This window comes from Salvelinus sp. IW2-2015, linkage group LG25 (genome assembly GCF_002910315.2).
Source record: "Salvelinus sp. IW2-2015 linkage group LG25, ASM291031v2, whole genome shotgun sequence".
NCBI classification, from domain to species: Eukaryota; Metazoa; Chordata; class Actinopteri; order Salmoniformes; family Salmonidae; genus Salvelinus; species Salvelinus sp. IW2-2015.
Window position 1 is genome coordinate 9,623,817 of NC_036865.1, and position 21,327 is coordinate 9,645,143.

At 43.1% G+C, this 21,327-nt stretch overlaps 1 protein-coding gene across 1 annotated transcript in view; it reads right to left on the reverse strand.

Annotated features, from left to right (window-relative positions):
- LOC111951986 (cullin-9) overlaps window positions 1-21,327 on the reverse strand; it is a 79,025-nt gene that overhangs the window by 13,007 nt on the left and 44,691 nt on the right. The window contains exons 27-36 of the mRNA XM_070434892.1: window positions 14,934-15,105; window positions 13,884-14,029; window positions 13,651-13,780; window positions 13,221-13,423; window positions 12,615-12,868; window positions 11,375-11,750; window positions 7,738-7,878; window positions 6,239-6,403; window positions 5,840-6,003; window positions 5,597-5,690 (exon numbers count right to left, since the gene is read on the reverse strand). Of these exons, the coding sequence (XP_070290993.1) occupies window positions 5,597-5,690; window positions 5,840-6,003; window positions 6,239-6,403; window positions 7,738-7,878; window positions 11,375-11,750; window positions 12,615-12,868; window positions 13,221-13,423; window positions 13,651-13,780; window positions 13,884-14,029; window positions 14,934-15,105 (1,845 nt within the window). The remainder of the gene's footprint in view (window positions 1-5,596; window positions 5,691-5,839; window positions 6,004-6,238; window positions 6,404-7,737; window positions 7,879-11,374; window positions 11,751-12,614; window positions 12,869-13,220; window positions 13,424-13,650; window positions 13,781-13,883; window positions 14,030-14,933; window positions 15,106-21,327) is intronic.

Sequence of the window (21,327 nt, forward strand, 5' to 3'; positions counted from 1 at the left end):
AGAAGGTTAAGGCTACAAACAAAACTTGGCGACCTCACAATTACCAATAACAGGGGAGGTATTTATTTATTTATTTATTTTTATATTTTATTTTTATTTATTTTTTACCGTTATTCTTACCAGGGTTAAGTTGACTGAAGAACACGTTTTCTCATTTGCAGCAACGACCTGGGGAATAGTTAAGGGAGAGGAGGGGAGTGAATGACAATTGTGACAACTGGGGATTATTAGGTGACCGTGATGGTGAGGCCAGATTGGGAATTTAGCAGGACACCGGGTTAACACCCACTACTCTTACGATAAGTCTCATGGGATCTTTTATGACCTCAAGAGAGTTCAGGACACCCGTTTAACGTCCCATCCGAAAGACGGCACCCTACACAGGCCAGTGTCCCCAATCACTGCCCTGGGGGCATTGGGATCTTTGTTTAGACCAGAGGAAAGAGTGCCTCCTACTGGCCCTCCAACACCAACTTCCAGCAGCACCTGGTCTCCCATCCAGGGACTGACCAGGACCAACCCTGCTTTAGCTTCAGAAGCAAGCCAGCAGTGGTATGCAGGGTGGATGCTGCTGCACGATGATCTTGTGCCTCTAACTTTCTCACTCATAATTTTTCACGGTTCATTCATGATTATCCACATAAATGTTGAAGTGTTGAGAAACATATTCTATTCTTAGTCACAATAAAAGTGACTCCAAAATGAGAAAAATACATTATTCACCATTCAGTTCCCATTGGGCAAAATATAATCTAAAACGCAACCAAAAACTGCAAATGCATCCAACAAGTCTGTACAAGCTTGATGTAGTCATTGATGCAAAGACAAAATACTAAATCTTTGACTCTTTAATACAGTAAGCAAATTTGTTCAAATACTTCACTTCCTCAAATGGGGGGACTAGATACAGTGCCTTCAGAAATTACTTTTTAAAATTTATTTCACCTTTATTTAACCAGGTAGGCTAGTTGAGAACAAGTTCTCATTTACAACTGCGACCTGGCCAAGATAAAGCATAGCAGTGTGAACAGACAACACAGAGTTACACATGGAGTAAACAATAAACAAGTCAATAACACAGTAGGAAAAAAACTAAATGAGTCTATATACATTGTGTGCAAAAGGCATGAGGTAGGCAATAAATAGGCCATAGGAGCGAATAATTACAATTTAGCAGATTAACACTGGAGTGAAAATCATCAGATGATCATGAGCAAGTAGAGATACTGGTGTGCAAAAGAGCAGAAAAGTAAATAAATAAAAACAGTAAGGGGATGAGGTAGGTAAATTGGATGGGCTGTTTACAGATGGACTATGTACAGCTGCAGCGATCGGTTAGCTGCTCAGATAGCAGATGTTTAAAGTTGGTGAGGGAAATAAAAGTCTCCAACTTCAGCGATTTTTGCAATTCGTTCCAGTCACAGGCAGCAGAGAACTGGAAGGAAAGGCGGCCAAATGGGTGTTGGCTTTTGGGATGATCAGTGAGATATACCTGCTGGAGCGCGTGCTACGGGTGGGTGTTGATATCGTGACAGACCCCTTTTCCTCAATCTACACATTATGACAAAGCAAAAACAGGTTAGAAATGTTTGCTCATTTAAAATTTAAATAAAATAAAAATGAAATACCACATTTACATAAGTATTACTCAGTACTTTGTTGAAGCACATTGGCAGCGATTACAGCATCGAGTCTTCTTGGTATGACGCTACAAGCTTGACACAACTGTATTTGGGGAGTTTCTCCCATTCTTCTCTGCAGATCCTCTCAAGCTCTGTCAGGTTGGATGGGAGCGTCGCTGCACAGCTATTTTCATTTTCTCCAGAGATGTTAGATCGGTTAAAGTTCTGGCTCTGGCTGGGCCACTCAAGGACATTGAGACTTGTCCCAAGCCACTCCTGCGTGTCTTGTGCTGTGTGCTTAGGTCGTTGTCCTGTTGGAAGGTGAACCTTCGCCCCAGTCTGAGGTCCTGAGCACTCTGGAGCAGGTTTTCATCAAGGATCTCTGTACTTTGCTCTGTTCATCTTTGCCTCGATCCTGACTAGTCTCCCAGTCCCTGCCGCAAAAAACATCCCACAGCATGATGCTTCCACCATCATGCTTTTAAAAAAAAAAAAATTTTTTTATTTCACCTTTATTTAACCAGGTAGGCTAGTTGAGAACAGTTCTCATTTGCAACTGCGACCTGGCCAAGATAAAGCATAGCAGTGTGAACAGACAACACAGAGTTACACATGAGTAAACAATAAACAAGTCAATAACATGGTAGAAAAAAGAGAATCTATATACAATTGTGCAAAAGGCATGAGGTAGGCAATAAATCGAATAATTAAATTTAGCAGATTAACACTGGAGTGATAAATCATCAGATGATCATGTGCAAGAAAGAGATACTGGTGTGCAAAAGAGCAGAAAGTAAATAAAAAAAAGCAGTATGGGGGTGAGGAGGAAATTGGGTGGGTAGTTTACAGATGGACTTTACAGCTGCAGCATCGTTAGCTGCTCGGATAGCAGATTTTTAAAGTTGTTGAGGGAGATAAAAGTCTCCACTTCAGAGATTTTTGCAATTCGTTCCAGTCGCAGTCAGCAGAGAACTGGAAGGAAAGGCGTCCAAATGAGGTTTTAGCTTTAGGGATATCAGTGAGATACACCTGCTGGAGCGCGTGCTGCGGGTGGGTGTAGCCATCGTGACCAGTGAACTGAGATAAGGCGGCACTTTACCTAGCATAGCCTTGTAGATGACCTGGAGCCAGGGTCTGACGACGAACATGTAGCGAGGGCCAGCCGACTAGGGCATACAGGTCGCAGTGGTGGGTCGAATAAGTGCTTTAGTAACAAACGAATGGCACTGTGATAAACTGCATCCAGTTTGCTGAGTAGAGTGTTGGAAGCTATTTGTAGATGACATCGCCAAGTCGAGGATCGGTAGGATAGTCAGTTTTACTAGGGTAAGTTTGGCGCGTGAGTGAAGGAGGCTTTGTTGCGGATAGAAAGCGATTCTTGATTTGATTTTGGATTGGAGATGTTTGATATGAGTCTGGAAGGAGAGTTTGCAGTCTAGCCAGACACCTAGGTACTTATAGATGTCCACATATTCTAGGTCGGAACCGTCCAGGGTGGTGATGCTAGTCGGGCGTGCGGGTGCAGGCAGCGAACGGTTTGAAAAGCATGCATTTGTTTACTAGCGTTTAAGAGCAGTTGGAGGCCACGGAAGGAGTGTTGTATTGCATTGAAGCTCGTTTGGAGGTTAGATAGCACAGTGTTCCAAGGAAGGGCCGAAGTAATAGAATGGTGTCGTTCTGCGTAGAGGTGGTCAGGGAAACGCCGCCAGCAAGAGCAACATCATTGATGTATACAGAGAAAAGAGTCGGCCGAGAATTGAACCCTGTGGTACCCCCATAGAGACTGCCAGAGGACCGGACAACATGCCCTCCGATTTGACACACTGAACTCTGTCTGCAAAGTAGTTGGTGAACCAGGCAAGGCAGCTCATTAGAAAAACCAGGCTACTGAGTCTGCCGATAAGAATATGGTGATTGACAGAGTCGAAAGCCTTGGCCAGGTCGATGAAACGCTGCACAGTAATGTCTTTTATCGATGGCGGTTATGATATCGTTTAGTACCTTGAGCGTGGCTGAGGTGCACCCGTGACCGGCTCGGAAACCGGATTGCACAGCGGAGAAGTACGGTGGATTCGAGATGGTCAGTGATCTGTTTGTTGACTTGGCTTTCGAAGACCTTAGATAGGCAGGCAGGATGGATATAGGTCTGTAACAGTTTGGGTCCAGGGTGTCTCCCCTTTTGAAGAGGGGGATGACCGCGGCAGCTTTCCAATCCTTGGGGATCTCAGATGATACGAAGGAGAGGTTGAACAGGCTGGTAATAGGGGGTGCGACAATGGGCGGACAGTTTCAGAAATAGGGGTCCAGATTGTCAAGCCCAGCTGATTTGTATGGGTCCAGGTTTTCCAGCTCTTTCAGAACATCTGCTATCTGGATATGGGTAAAGGAGAAGCTGGGGAGGCTTGGGCGAGTAGCAGCGGAGGGGGCGGGCTGTTGGCCAAGGTTGGAGTCGCCAGGAGGAAGGCGATGGTGCCAGAGTTCCTCCAGACCTGACGCTTGGCATTCAGGCCAAAGATTTCAATTTTGGTTTCAACAGACCAGAGATCTTTAGGGCTGTTGTGCCTTTTACTGAGAGTGGCTTCCGTCTAGCCACTCTCTCAGTATCTTGGGAGAGAAACTGCGTACCTGTTACGGGGAGTGCCTGGCACCACGCCCCTCCTGGCGACCTCCACGAGGTGCACGGAAGAAGCAGCATGGTGTGTCCTTCTGAAAGTTTCTCTCCCTGGCTCCGCGACAGAAGCAACTCTGGTCGCCAGCTCCCTACTCGCGCTCCAGACGGCACCTCCACCTCACAAGATCGTGGTGTCACTACACAATATAGCGTCGAACACACCCATCGCAGTGAATCTCTGACCAAACCGGCAACAACATGCTACAAATGGGCATGGAAAGAATTTGGACCAGAGGACCCAGCTATGCAACCAAAAGCCCCCACCTAGTCAAGCACCCCATGCGGCTGACATAGCACAAGGCAAAAGAATACAAAGGATACCTGCTGTCCCGGAATCTTTAGGGCTGTTGTGCCTTTTACTGAGGAGTGGCTTCCGTCTAGCCACTCTACCATAGAGGCCTGTTAGGTGGAGTGCTGCAGAGATGGTTGTCCTTCTGAAAGTTTCTCTCATCTRCACAGAGGAACTCTGGAGCTCTGTCAGTGACCATTGGGTTCTTGGTCACCTCCCTGACCAAGGCCCTTCTCAATTTGGCCGTGTGGCCAGCTCTAGGAAGAGTCTTGGTTGTTCCAAACATCTTCCATTTCAGGAGGATGGAGGCCACTGTGTTCTTGGGGACCTTCAATGCGGCAGTTTTTTTTTGTACCCTTCCCCTGATCTGTGCCTCAACACAATCCTGTCTCGGCGCTCTACGGACAAATCCGTCGACCTCGTGGCTTTGTTTGGACCTTATATAGACAGGTGTGTGACTTTCCAAATCATGTCTAATCAATTGAATTTACCATAGGTGGACTCCAATCAAGTTGAAGAAACATCTCAAGGATGATCAATGGAAACAGGATGCACCCGAGCTCCATTTTGAGTCTCACAGCAAAGGGTCTGAAAACRTACGTAAAACTTCTGTTTATTTTGTTTAACATTTCTAAAAACATGTTTTCCCTTTGTSATTATGGGGTATTGTGTATAGACTGCGGAGGATGTTTTATTTATTTAATACATTTTAGAATAAGACAGTAACGTAACAAAATTAGGAAAAAGTCAAGGGGTCTGAATACTTTCCAAAGGCACTGTACATAAAGTGCTTTTATTTCTAAACGGTAAAACAGATATGTATGAAAACACCCTCAAATAAAAGGTGATATTCTGTAAAGTGGCCTCATGAAACATTTGATCAAATCCAAAATGGTGGAGTACAGAGCCAAATAAAAAATTCACTGTCCAAATACATATSGAGGGGAAACCCTTTGCATTTGTACAAAATCGTATGAAGCACAAACTTAACTTAATCAAGTCAATTGGAATTACCATAGCTGAGCAGTTGAAGTAATCTTTGTGGGTTGGTTTCCATGGCTTGAGACACCTCCAGCAAAATCCATGGTTACATTTGGCACAAGTCATACTGAGAAAGAAAAAAAGACACTGAGTGGCAGTAACAGTGATGCCTAGAAATCCCTACAACGTACTTCTGGTTAACCTTGAAATGGTTTGATGGAAATRGTCAGAGAACAGGGCTGAGGATTGAAACGGGTCCAGTGGCTTTAAACTTACTGTAGGCACCCTTCGTTCTTCTCTATCTGGGACTGGCAGCTGGGGCAGCGTTTGGAGATGAGTTTGGCAAGGTGCTTACTCTGAGCTTCCATGGTCATACCCTCGTAGTAGCCACCATCGTCTATCCACTGGGACATGTGACTGCAGCTGGCTGGGTAGTGAGCCTGGGGAGATAGTGGGGGTTAAGAAATCAGCATAAATCTATACTCTGTGCTTGCTTGTCTGTCTCTATGAACAAAAATACTGTATGTACTAGATAGATTTACACTACACCAGGTCTGATGGGTATCCATACAAATATGGATTTCTGATTCAATGCCATTGAAGTAAAAAAAAAAYAYAAGACAAATAAACCACATGAATGAGGACAGGAGACGTGTATGACAGCTCAGTGCTAACCTCGGGGAAGTTGCAGCTGAAGCAGGAGGACCAGCAGCACTTTGAGCAGGTGCCCATGCTGCCGATGTTCTCCCTGCACAGGATCTGGTCACAGCCCAAGGGGTTGGTGCACCAGGTCAGGTTGGAGCAGCACTCCACGTAGCCCCGGAGGAGAGCGTTCTCATACTGYGGAGAAACAGAGGACAGGAGCCTCAGAGGATGGATAGGCGCTACTGTTTTAAACTCACGATCAGCAAACACGTACAACTGGACAGGCTTAACTTTATGGGTTTATATACAGTACATTAAGTATTTTTTGTTACGTTACAGCCTTATTCTAAAATGGATTAAATAAATAAAAATGCTCAATCTACACACAATACCCCATAATGACAAAGCAAAAACAGGTTTAWAAATTTTWGCAAATTTATAAAAATCAAAAACAGAAATACCTTATTTACATAAGTATTCAGACCTTCTGGTATGATACTCGAAATTGAGCTCAGGTGCATCCTGTTTCCATGGATCATCCAGTGCACGTCAGAGCAAAAACCAAGCCATGAGGTCGAAGGAACTGTCCGCAGAMGTCCAAGACAGGATTGTGTCGAGGCACAGATCTGGGGAAGGGTACCAAAAMAATTCTGCASCAAGGTCCTCCGTCATTCTTAAATGGAAGTTTGCAACCACCAAGACTCTTCCTAGAGCTGGTCGTCCGGCTAAACTGAGCAATCGGGGATAAGGGCCTTGGTCAGAGAGGTGACCAAGAACCCAATGGTCACTCTGACAGAGCTCTAGAGTTCCTCTGTGGAGATGYGAGAACCTTCCAGAAGGACAAACATCTCTGCAGCACTCCACCAATCAGGCCTTTATGGTAGAGTGGCCAGACGAAAGCCACTCAGTAAAGGCACATGACTGCCGACTTGGAGTTTTCCAAAAGGCACCTAAAGACTCTCAGACCATGAGAAGCAATATTCTCTGGTCTGATGAAACCAGGATTCAACTCTTTGGCCTGAATGCCAAGTGTCACATTTGGAAGAAACCTGGCATCATCCTTATGGTGAAGCATGGTGGCAGCATCATGCTGTAGGGATGTTTTCAGCGGCAGGGACTGGAAGACTAGTCAGGATCAAGGGAAAGATGAACGGAGTAAAGTATAGAGAGATCCTTGATGAAAACATGCTCCAGAGRGCTCAGGAAATCAGACTGRGGTAAAGGTTCACCTTCCAACAGGACAACGARCCTAAGCAAACAGCCAAGACAACGCAGGAGTGGCTTCGGGACAWGTCTCTGAATGTCCTTGAGTGGCCCAGCCAGGGCCCGGACTTGAACCCGATCAAACATCTCTGGAGAGACCTGAAAATAGCTGTGCAAGATGCTCCCCATACAACCTGACAGATCTTAAGAGGATATGCATTGCAGATAATGGGAGAAACTCCCCAAATACTGAATACTTTCCAAATTCACTTGAAGTGTGTTTTTCTCGCGTGTGTGTGTGTGGGGGGGGGGGGGGGGGGGCAGACCTTGGCGATGGTGTCCTTGTTGGTCAGGATGTTGAAGAAGAACTGAGAGGTAGGTTGTGCTCGGCAGTCTGTTATTGGACAGTTGCAGTTCATCACCAGGTTCTGCTCAATTCTGGCCGTGAGGTACTCCTGCCAGCAAGACTAGGAAGGAAAAATAAATAAATTATCATGAAATGGGAGTCCTGTGACAAACTGTTCACACATCAAATAGGAGCAGATGTTACGACTCAACATGAACAGTCTAATGCAGCACTCAGCAGTTGAAACAATAACAAAGCACCCTCACCCCGGTTTCGGTAAAAAGCTGAGGGATGGGGTTAGAGAAATCTAACCGCTCAAATTCATAGACCAAGCTATCCATGAAGGGACTGACCATCCATGATATCAAATTTCTAGTTTAAACCATGTTTTAAGGCTGTAGTGTTTGTTTACATMTACTTTGTTTACAAACATTGTAAAACAATCTTATATTTTGGGTTCTGATGGGGTAAAGACAGTTGAYCTCATGGGGCATTTATAAGTTACAGTGCCTTCAGAAATTCACATCCGTTTACTTTTTCCACATTGTGTTGTGTTACAGCCTGAATTTAAAATTGATTACATTTAGATTTTTGTGTGATTGGCCTACACCCAATAAATACCCCATAAATGTCAAAATMGAATTGTTTTTAAGAAATGTTTACAATGTAATAAAAAATGAAATGCTGAAATGTCTTGAATCAATAAGTATTTAACCCCTTTGTTATGGCAAGCCTAAAAARGTTCAGGAGTAAAAATGTGCTTAAAGTCACATAACACGGAACCCAAACCGGCTGCGCGTGTGCGCCATCGTGCATAAATGTATTTTGTCCCCCTACACCAAACGCGATCACGACACGCAGGTTAAAATATCAAAACAAACTCTGAACCAATGACATTAATTTGGGGACAGGTCGAAAAGCATTAAACATGTATGGCAATTTAGCTTGCACTTGCTAGCTAATTTGTCCTATTTAGCTAGCTTGCTGTTGCTAGCTAATTTGTCCTGGGATATAAACATTGAGTTGTTATTTTACCTGAAATGCACAAGGTCWTCTACTCCGACAATTAATCCACACATAAAACGGCCAACCGAATCATTACTAGTTATCTCTCCTCCTTCCAAGCTTTTTCATCTTTGAAATGATATGGTGATCGCATCTACACTTTTACCAAGACAACCGGCAAAACATTTCGTCTTTCAATCACCCACGTGGGTATAAACAATGAGGAGATGGTACCTGCTTCTATAAACCAATGAGGAGATTGGAGAGGCAGGACTTGCAGCGCGATCTGCYTCAGAAATAGGAATGACTTCTATTTTAGCCCTTGGCAACGCAGACGCTCGTTGGCGCGCGCGCGCGAGCAGTGTGGGTGCAATAATTGAATAACATGTATAAAAAAAAATATATTTTGCGACGCTCGCACACGCGARGTGTCCGGTCAGCATGTTTAAGTTGCATGGACAGCATGATTTTTGAATGACTACCTCATCTCTGTACCCCACACATACAGATAATTGTAAGGTCCCTCAGTTGAGCAGTGAATTTTAAACTAACCTAAATGAGTGAAAAGAAGGAAACCTGTTCAGAAAAAAAAGATTCCAAAACATGCAACYTTTGCAATAAGGCACTAAAGTAAAACGGCAAACAATGTAGCAAAAAAATGTACTTCATTTCCTGAATACAAAGTGTTATGTTTGGAGCAAATCCAAAACAACACCGAGTACCAATCTTCATATTTTCAAGCATGGTGGTGGCTGCATCATGTTATGGATATGCTTGTCATCGTTTTTTTTTATAGGATAAAACTAAATGGAAGAGCGCTAAGCACAGGCAAAATCCTAGAGGAAAACCTGGTTCAGTCTGTTTTCCAACAGACTGGGAGACAAATTMACATTTCAGCAGGACAATAACCTTAAACACAAGGCCAAATATACACTGGAGTTGCTTACCAAGAAGACAGCGAATGTTCCTGAGGAGCCGAGTTACAGTTAATCATTTTCATGCCGATTTAGGTTATCTAGCAATGATCAACAACCAACTTGACAGAGCTTGAATAATTTTTGTAAGAATAATGTGCAAATATTGTACAATAGCCGAATCCACTAATTTGAAGGSGTGTCCACATACTTTTGTATATATAGTGTATGTGGACACCCCTTCAAATGAGTGGATTCGGCTATGTCAGCCACACCCGTTGCTGACAGGTGTATCTAATCGAGCACACAGCCATGCMATTTCCATAGACAAACATTGGRAGTAGAATGGGCCGTACTGAATAGCTCAGTGACTTTCAACGTGGCACCGTCATAGGATGCCACCTTTCCAACAAGTCAGTTCGTTACATTTCTGCCCTGCTAGAGCTGCCCCAGTCAACTGTAAGTGCCGTTATTGTGAAGTGGAAACGTCTAGGAGCGACAATGGCTCAGCCGCGAAGTGGTAGACTACACAAGCTCACAGAACGGGAACTCCGAGTGCTGAAGCACATAAACATCGTCTGTTCTCGGTTGCAACACTRCCTACCAAGTTCCAAACTGCCTCTGGAAGCAACGTCAGTACAAGAACTGTTTGTCGGGAGTTTCATAAAATGGGTTTCCATGGCCGAGCAGGCACACACGCCTAAGATCACCATGCGCAATTCCAAGCGTCGGTTGGCGTGGTGTTAAGCTCGCCACCATTGGACTCTGGAGCAGTGGAAACGCATTCTCTGGAGTGATGAATCAAGCTTCACCATCTGTAGTCCGACCGACGCCAGGAGAACGCTACCTACCCCAATGCATAGTGCCAATTGTAAAGTTTGGTGCAAAAGGAATAATGGTCTGGGGTTGTTTTGCATGATTCGGACTAGGCACCTTAGTTCCAGTGAATGGAAATCTTAATCTYACAACATACAATGACATTCTAGACAATTCTGTGCTTCCAACTTTGTGGCAACAGTTTGGGGAAGGCCCTTTGCTGTTTCAGCATGACAATGCCCCCGTGCACAAAGCAATGTCGATACAGAAATGGTTTTTCGAGATCGGTGTGGAAGAACTTGACTYGCATGCAAAGAGCCCTGACCTCAACCCCATCAAACACCTTTGGGATGAATTGGAACGCAGACTGCGAGCTAAGCCTAATCGCCCAACATCAGTGCCCAACCTCACTAATGCTTGTGGCTAAATGGAAGCAAGTCCCCGCAGCAATGTTCCAACATCTAGTGGAAATCCTTCCCAGAAAAATGGAGGCTGTTTTAGCAGCAAAGGGGGGACCAACTCCATATTAATAATTAGAATGAGATATTTGATAAGCAGGTGTCCACATACTTTGTAGTGTATTTCTCTATCTCATTTCAAATAATGTGGGGGGYAAAAATCTAAAACATGTTTTCACTTTGTCATTATGGGGTATTGTATATAGATGGGTGGGGAAAATATCTATTAAATCCATTTTGAATTCAGGCTGTAACAAAATGTATGAATACTTTCTGAAGGCAAGAATCAATGGGTACATATCATTCATTTCTAAGTCCCAAAAATTATATAGCAACTGCAAAATGTCCKTTTAAAGCATCTATACATGATTAAACTAGTTTAAGGTTAGAAAAGGATTAGAAAAATTGGTAAAAAGTGACAGACCCGGCAGCAGTAGTGCATGCAGCAGAGGGTGGGAACGGGCTCTGCCTCCTCTGTTTGAGAGATGAGGCACACAGGGCAGCTGGACACAGGGCTGGGGGGTTGCTGGGGGTTCCAGCCCCTCAGCCCAGCAGCCATGACCAGGGAGTCTGGGTCGTCTGTGTAGCGCTGGATCAGCACGTCCACGTTCCACTTGCAGTGGACCAGCAGGTGCTCAGCCCGGTCCAGGTCCAGACTCAGGGTGCCAGAGACCTGCTGCACTGTGCGCTGCATCAGCTGCCGGACCTCCTCCTGGTTCATAGTCCGGCCCATGGACAACAGGACAGCCTCCAGGACCCCGTCTTCCACACTCTGAGGGGCTGCAATGATGCCTTCCAGGCTGGAGGAGAAGACACAACGGGTCACAAGAGGTAACTTACAGCTATGGAAATCTTAACTTCTTAAACGTGAGGAGGGTCACAGTTTAGCATGATTACATTGGAAATACTCTCATTTCAGAGAACAAGCATGTGTTATTAAAAACATTGCGGCAGAATAACATTCTTATGGAAAGCAGAGCTTGTAATTATCAGGTTAGTAGTTCATGTGATTTTAATGGCAAAGAGCTGTAGAGACAAATTGTGGTATCTTCATTAAAAAAGATCACCCCACACAGCATTTCTAGACTACTGTATTATACCCACACAAAATAAGAAAGCAACAAACGTGGTTCAAAGTTTAAATGTTCTTTATTATTTATATTAATAGAACATTCACTTGCATCTTTTGACTGTTTCTCAACATATGGCATAACAGCCTAGATATTTTGTTGTGTTGCATGTATTAGACTATTAGAGCCATGGGTTTCTTTGAAGGTAATGGCTTACATAAACAGCATCGGTGGTCAATGGTCATCCTGTATGTGAAATGACTGACATTGTCAGGCATTGCCATGCAGCCACAGTTTAGGTCAATGTGTATTTAAAAGCTCAACTTGGACAGAACGAGTACATATGGCACAAATAAGTGCTGTAACGTCAGGGCTGAAGACATCAACCCAATTGGTTAGCTATTAAAGCATTTATGCAATGGCTATAGCAGACAGACATATACATGGAAAAGAAGGCTGTTAGTAATTATTCTACTCTCCTTCCCTACAATTCAAAAACAAAGAACCTGCCCTGAGATACAAAATCATCCGAGACCACACCAGCAATCTASATTAAAAACCCTTCCCCCACTAGGTCAAGGGTCGTCCGCACACCTGATGTCAGCGTTGCTGCTGCTGGGGTTATTCTTCAGCTCTGCCTTGCTGAAGGAGAAATGCGCCTGGCCCTTCTGGGGAGTGGAGGGGTCTTCAGGCAGGAACTCCACGATGTGGGGGCTGTCCTCGTTGCGCCTGATGTAGCCCTTGCTGATGACGTGCATGACACAGYACAGCACGTCTGTAGTGCTGCAGCTGAAACGCACCGAGCCTGGGGAACGAGTCACCTCCCGCTTCTGACACGTGTCCAACACCTGAGGGAGGACAAGGGATAAAATAAGGGACATAAAGACACCCGCTGCTAGCATCTGGAACATCAAATAAAGATGAACCAAAATAAAAGCTGATCCTGAAACATGGAGAGATGTATATTTACACTACCACTACACAGGGTAGCCTAGTGGTTAGAGCGTTAGACTAGTAAACGAAAGGTTGCAAGATCAAATCCCTGAGCTGACAAGGTAAAATCTGTAAAATCTGTCGTTCTCCCCTGAACAAGAATTTGTTCTTAACTGACTTACCTAGTTAAATAAAGGTAAAATAAAAATAAAACATAGGATCAGTTGATCATCTCCAATGGTCACACATGAYGGAACAAGGCCTTACTCTGAACACCAGGTTGTCTATGTTCATCTCTTTCTCAGCCTTCATGATCTGGATGATGAGGCAGTAGATGAAGTTCCTCTTCCTCTCCAGCGAGCAGGCAGCGTCCTCGTCCACATTCAGGTAGGTCTGCTTGGGTAGCAGGTAGCAGTAGCTTCGGTTTTCCAAACTCTGAGACACAGCTTTTTTGTTCAACCTCAGGACTCCTATGTGTAGAGAAGGACAAAACCTTACATTCAGTCCAACTCCACAAACGCCAACAGTAAATTCAAACGGTCATGAAAATAACATCTAACTGGGGAACAATTCAGGGGATGGAATCTTTTTTTGAAAAAAATTGCTGGATTGCAGGGTTCCACAGTAGCTCCATAGAATGTATTTGTGAAAAGCTCAGAGAAAGAGCTAGCCAGGGAAAGACAGAGCGGTAGCGCACCATTCACAAGATTGTTGTCGGGGCTGTCTGTGGTGAGAATGCCCTTCTCTGCAGTGAGGGGAGACAGTGCATGGGCCAGCACTGTCGGAGAAAGGCCTGTAGCCTGCTGAAGAGCCTCCACAGATACATCCTGAAAATAATAACAGGAGGTAGTTTAGTGTCAATTAAGAAAATGAAATAATTAAACTACATTTCCCATTGTGCATTGCACTGTGTTTCCCCCATCTAGTTACCTGTTGGTGGTTGAACTGTAGGAGGATGTACATCTGCAGMGTGGAGACGTAGAGAGTGCAGGAGCCATAGTGCAGCTCTGCATGGCCCAGCCAGGTCCACTGTAGACGCCGGGGCTTACTGTGGGTCAAATTGTACATGCACTGGCCTGCAGACAAACACACATCACACACCAATCAGCCTCTAGCACTTTGTTCTCAAAGATGACATTGTAACGGACTGGCTCTGATGGAACTTGGCGAGATTTTGGCTTATYAGAAAGATCTAAAATATACTAAACAAAAATAAACGCAACATGCAATAATTTCAACGATTTTACAGTTRATATAAGTAAATCAGTCAATACAAATWAATWAATTAGGCCTTAATCTATGAATTTCCACCCACTGGGGAGCCAGGCTCAGCCAATCAAAGAGATTTCCCCACAAAGAGRTTACATACAGAAATAATCCTCAGTTTCATCAGCTSTCTGGGTGGCTGGTCTCAGACAATCCCGCAGGTGATGAAGCCAGATGAGGAGGTCTTGGGCTGGTGTGGTTACACGTGGTCTGCAGTTGTGAGGCCGGTTGCACGTATTGCCAAATTCCCTAAAACGATGTTCGAGGCGGCTTATGGTATGAGAAATGAACATTCAATTCTCTGGCAACAGCTCTGGTGGATATTCCTGCAGTCAGCATGCCAATTGCACGCTCCTTCAAAACTTGAGACATCTGTGGCATTGTGTTGTGTGACAAAACTGCACATTTTAGAGTGGCCTTTTGTTGTCCCCAGCACAAGGTGGACCTGTATACTGATCATGCTGTTTAATCAGCTTATTGAAATMCCACACCTGTCAGATGGATGATCTTGACAAAGAAGAAATGCTCACCAACAGGGATGTAAACATTCAGGGTTGTTTGTGCATATGGAACATTTCTGTGAACTTTTATTTCTGCTAATGAAACATGGAACGAACACTTGACATGTTGCGTTTATATTTTTGTTCAGTGTATATCAATATGAGGAGAGAAACATACAGCCAAAACTTTGTGAAAAGACAGAATGGGACTGACTGTTAGAGTAGAAGTCTGTGAACTCCGCCAGGTAGGTGGAGAGCTGCTTGGGGAAGTATCTGCTGGAGTTGTCCAGGTAGCAGGGTGAGGAGACTGCCCAGCAGCGAGGAGACAGGACCAGCACCTTCACCTCACTCTCCTCATCAGGCTCGGARGGCTGATCATCCATCATCTGCAGCACAGAAAAGGACAACATRTTTGGGAGGTTATGGGTTGGATTCCCAATAGGCCATATAACATTGTAATATGTTGTCATGACTCTCCTGTGAGGATCCAAAGGATCAGGTTACAGTGGATCAGCTCTACAGAGCTCCCTCTCTCCCGCAGAGGGGGAGAGGAATGATGTGGGGGTTTATGACACCTCACGTAGATCGTTAATAGGCAGCAGACGATTCCTTTTGGGGCCTAATTTGGGCAAATGGAATGCATCTTTGTGTGACAGAAGAGTTTGCCGCCCAAGAACTTCAACATCAAACCATGGACAATATATTTCAATATCCGAATATTGGGAATGATGAGAGATGGAAAATGGAAAATGAATGTCTATTTTGTGATGTCATTAAAAGTTGCATGAACACGTTATAACGAAAACATTGTAACTTAAAGAGTTTTCATACGTGTATGTCATGTTTACACACTTCACATTGTGTGGAAAATATCCAGGATAAAGAATTTTTTATGACGATAAGATTGTGATTTTAATTCTCCAACGAGATCATATTGTGATACCTTGTCTCGTAACTAGCCACGCCCCAGGGAACCCAGAGAGCGTGCCAGCCTGATGTAAACGCCTCAATTTTACCCGAGGGTATAAAGCATTTGAGTTAAGAATGAACATATCAGACTAGAAGGGCCACAAGCTGCAGCTGAGGTCTACGATTAGTCACGACCCCGAAACGCAACACTAGMTTGAAGACAAAGGAACCTCTTAATCATTGCTACGGTTGAGTACTGTATCTAAGAAGGTGAATTTAAGCAGGACCATCCGGTTATTKTCTTGAAATCATTGTTTGTCTACACTGCTCTTATCCCCACTCTGGGATCATCTACACAGCTCAGAAGACCACTCTTCCAGAACGAGTACAAGTAAACAGACAACTAAGAGAAAGGACATTGTGGCATCTTGTGGACAATCAGAGACTTACAGAGGAACAGACCCCTTCTCAACGAGCGGAACTCTGCCCACAGAGGCCTGGGCCCAACAGAGACACCCGACGAAGACCTTCAACACGTAAATACATGCATTACTTTTTACCCATAAGAGCGGCAGTTTGGGGCAAGGTATTAGGGCTATTATAAGTATAGTTTCCAAATGTATCCAAGTGTTGCTTTCTTTGTCGCTTTCTCTCTCTTTAAATCTCCATCTTGTATAGTCAGTGTCATATTMTATTAGTCCGCTAAGGACTTGTTGTCATTGTGTTACGTTTCTAATCAATAACCTACACCGTGTCTATCATATGTTATCATTTAGCTTGTTAGTAAATAATCAAATCAAATGTATTGTACAGAATGATTAGTAAGACTCGGGTTTGTGCAGATATACGAAGTCAACGACGTTCAGAATGAAACTGATATGAGGAAATTATTAATTGGTGACTGGTACGATATCTATATACTCTTGAGTTAATTCGGGACACGTTAACTCATTAAACATACTTRTCCTGTGGTGCCCCAAATTCCTAATGAGTTAGTTGTTACATGATTAATTTAAATTGAGTAATAATTATTCGATAAATAGCAGTCATCACAATGATAGTCACGTCACGACAATGTGTATGCTGCTTTGAAAACGATCATCTGTTATATACYGTGAGCTCCAAAAGTATTGGGACAGTGGCATAGAGTACATTCTGTACTCACACACTTTGGATTTGAAATGATACAATGACTGTGGGGTTAAAGTTCAGACTATCAGCTTTAAGTTGAGGTTATTTTCATCCATATTGGGTGAACCATTTAGAAATTACAACACTTTTAGTACATAGTTCACCCATTTTAAACGGATCAAAAGTATTGGGACAAAATCACTTACAGTTAAAGTRGGAAGTTTACATACACTTATGTTGAAGTCATTAAAACTTGCTTTTCAACCACTRCACAAATTTCTTGTTAACAAACTATAGTTTTGGCAAGTCAGTTAGGACATCTACTTTGTGCATGACACAAGTAATTTTCCCAACAATTATTTACAGACAGATTATTTCACTTATAATCACTGTATCACAATTCCAGTGGGTCAGGAAGTTTTAACTTACACTAAGTTGACTGTGCCTTTTAAACAGCTTGGAAATTCCAAGAAAAAATATGTCATGCTTTAAAAAGCTCTAATAGGCTAATTGACATCAATTTGAGTTAATTGGGAGGTGTACCTGTGGATGTATTTCAAGGGCCTACCTTGACATCATGGGAAATCAAAAGAAACCAGCAAGACCTCAGAAAATTGGCGACCTCCACCAGTCTGTTCATCCTTGAAACAATTTTAAAACGTCTGAAGGTACCACGTTCATCTGTCAAACAATAGTACGCAAGTATAAACACCATTGGACCACACAGCCGTCATACTGCTCAAGAAGGAGACGCTTCTGTCTCCTAGAGATGAACGTACCTTGTGCGAAGAGTGCAAATCAATCCCAGAACAACAGCAAAGGACCTTGTGAAGATGCTGAGGAAACAGGTACAAAAAGTATCTTCTCTCCACAGGAAAACAAGTCCTATATCGACATAACCTGAAAGGCTGCTCACAAGGAAGAAGCCACTGCTCCAAAACCGCATAAAAAGCCAGACTACGATTTGCAACTGCACATGGGGACAAGATCGTACTTTTTGGAGAGAATGTCCTCTGTCTGATGAAACAAAAAATATAACTGTTTGGCCATAATCAATCGTTATGTTTGGAGGAAAAAGGGGATGGCTTGCAAGCCGAAGAACACCATCCCAACCGTGAAGCACGGGGGTGCAGCATCATGTTGTGGGGGTGCTTTGCTGCAGGAGGGACTGGTGACTTCACAAATAGATGGCATCATGGGAAGGAAATTATGTGGATATATTGAAGCAACATCTCAAGACATCAGTCAGGAAGTTAAAGCTTGGTCGCAAATGGGTCTTCCACAATGGACAATGACCAAGCATACTTCAAAAGTTGTGGCAAAATGGCTTAAGGAACAACAAAGTCAAGTATTGAAGTGGACTATCACAAAGGCCCTAACCTCAATCCTATAGCAAATGTGTGGACAGAACTGAAAAAGTGTGTGCGAGCAAGGAGGCCTACAAACCTGACTCAGTTACACCAGCTCTGTCAGGGGAATGGGCCAAATTCACCCTACTTATTGTGGAAGCTTGTGGAAGTCTACCCAAAACGTTTGACCCACGTTAAAGAAATTAAAAGCAATGCTACCAAATACTAATTGAGTGTATTGTAAAACTTCTGACCCACTGGGAATGTGATAAGAAATAAAAGCTGAATAAATCATTTCTCTCTACTATTATTCTTACATTTCAATTTCTTAAAATAAAGTGGTGATCCTAACTGACCTAAAACAGGGAATATTTACTAGGATTAAATGTCAAGAATTGTGAAAAACTGAGTTGAAATATATTTGGCTAAGGTGTATGTACACCTCCAARCTCAACTGTATGTCTGTTAAAGTAGTCAAAGGTTGTTAGTATTAGGTCCCATATCCCTAGCAATCAATGCCTACATCAAGCTTGTGACTCTACAAACTTGGAGTCATTTGCTGTTTGTTTCAGATTATTTTGTGCCCAATAGAAATTAATGGTAAATAATGTAGTATCGTTTGGAGTTGCATATATTGTAAATAAGATTAGAAAATGTTTCTAAACACTTCAACATTCATTTGAAAACTACCATGATTACAGATAATCCTGAATGAATCGTGGATAATAATGAGTGAGAAAGTTAGACGCACAAATATCATACCCCCAAGACATGCTAACCTCTCACCATTACAATAGAAGAGGTTAGCATTTTCTGAGGGGTTTGATATTAATGTCGTCTGTAACTTTCTCACTTTGTCAGGGAGGTGACCAAGAGCCCGATGGTCACTCTGACAAAGCTCCAGAGTTCCTCTGTGGAGAGMACAACCATCTCTGCAGCACTCCACCAATCAGGCATTTATGGTATAGTGGCCAGACGGAAGCCACTCCTCAGTAAAAGGCTAATTAAAGATTATCTGTCCGATGAAACCAAGATTGAACTCTTTGGCCTGAATGCCAAGCGTCATGTCTGGAGGAAACCTGGCATCATCCCTACTGTCGTGACTTGACTATCATTACTCTGATGACTGCTATTTTACCAACTAACTCAGTATTACTCAATTAAATGAATCATGTAACAATTAACTCATTAGGAATTTGGGGCACCACGGGAAAAGTAGTTTAACGAGTTACTTTCTCCCGACTTAAACTCTAAAGATATATAGATATCTCTTGCATCAATAACAGTCAATTATTAARTCAGTCTCATTCTGAACGTCGCATAATCCTTGGATCCACAAGAACCCTAGCCCTTCTGAATATTCAGTACTACACAAATTGATATAATTTATTTACTAACTTAATAATAACACAGAATACACATACATGAGATAAAAGTCCCTAGTGGACTGGCAAGATGTTACACATATGGAGAGGGAAGAGTGGTGCAGCGGTCTAAGGCAAAGCATCTCAGTGCTTGAGAAGTCACTCCAGACAGCCTGGGTTGAATCCAGGTTGTATCACAACCGGCTGTGATTGTGCGCCACCCTATGGGACTCCCAATCGGCCCAGCGTTGTCCGGGTTTGGCCAGTGTAGGCCATCATTGTAAATAAGAATTTGTTCTTAACTGACTTGTCTAGTTAAATAAAGGTTAAATAAAATAAAAAAATAAGAGGGAGAGAACACTTGGAAGCTACGCTCACSGAAATATTAATACTTAGCACGCTAACCTCTCAAACGGATTAGAAATGCCGCAAGAAATGTCGCAAGTCACGACTTCACAGGAGAGCCGTTTGAACATAAAAAATATTTTTTATCAAAATGCGTTTTTTGGCAGAAATGCCTTAAACTTAAAATTGTTTAATGGCAACCTTCCCACTAGCCATGATCGGCTGAGATAATGAGTGGGCTGGACATGCAGAGAGAAGCCATAGTCAAGGCTTCTGTCTATTTGAGCTCGTCAGTCTGTTGGTAATCCTGTGCGAAAGCGGCTTTTTGAAAAATGTATTGTGTAGTGGAGCTGCATAAGTGTTGCTCTCCACCTTCTGGAGGATCACGTTTTGAAAATCAGTGGAATTAGAGTATGATAGCTAGAGATGGAGAAAACACCTGTCTCTGGATTACATCTTCAAACTAAGGGCAACCGTGGTATGGCATTCCTGACAGGCAGACACGTCCATCATGCATGATGTATACAGGTAAGATAGCTAGCTACATTCAGATATTACACATTTGTAATTTTGACAAAGTGGTTTCATTTCAAGCTAAACTGTACTGCTAGCAAGCTAGCTAGCGAACGTTAGGTGGCTGATGTTACTTGTTTCCCAGAGCCATTTGCTTTTCTAGTTAGAGCCTAATGTTAGCTAGCTAACATTGGACCTGGTTGGTTAGCTTCCAGCACTGTGGCACTGTTGGCATGTTGTTCATTGTTGTTTAACTAGCTAACGTTAGCTGGCTGACTCGTTAGCTAACGTTACGTGTGTGATCTTAAACGTTGTTTACCTAGCTAGGTTCATTGTTTACCTAGCTAGCTAGCTATATGTCTTAAGCTAAAGTGTACTGTTAGCTAGCTAAAGTTAGCTGGCTAGCTCCCTTGCAGACATTATTTGTTTCGCAGAGCAGTTAGCTTTTCTAGTTAGAGCCTAATGTTAGGCATTGATGGCACTTTGTTCATTGTTGTTTAACTAGCTAACGTTAGTTGGCTGGCTCTTTAGCAAACATTACGTGACGTGTGAACAACACCCGATGAATATGGCCAGTGTCAGTAAACATCTGCAAAAAAGCATAATGGAATTGTTGCCAGCAGGGCTGGTTAGGCTGTCTTCATGTTATCCAGAGGTAAACAAATCATCGGCCAGAGCGTCAAGTGTGCACTTCGAGAGTGAAACGAGATGGGTGGGGCTAACGCTTAAGGTGTGAATGATGCTGAATAGGTGTAGACAAAGAAGAGTCGCTCTGGATAAGAGCGTTTGCTAAATGACTTAAATGTAAATGTAAATGTAAGAGCTCAACACTAGATAACAAAACATTCAAAGGTGATTTTCACAAGACTATACAAGTTGATCAACTTTCAAAGCAGAATTACTTTCCCATTGTTCCTCAAATGCAGTGTATGATATACCATTTTTTAGCGCCGAGTCTCTACTTTTATCCAATGTAAAAAAATATTTCACATTTTGC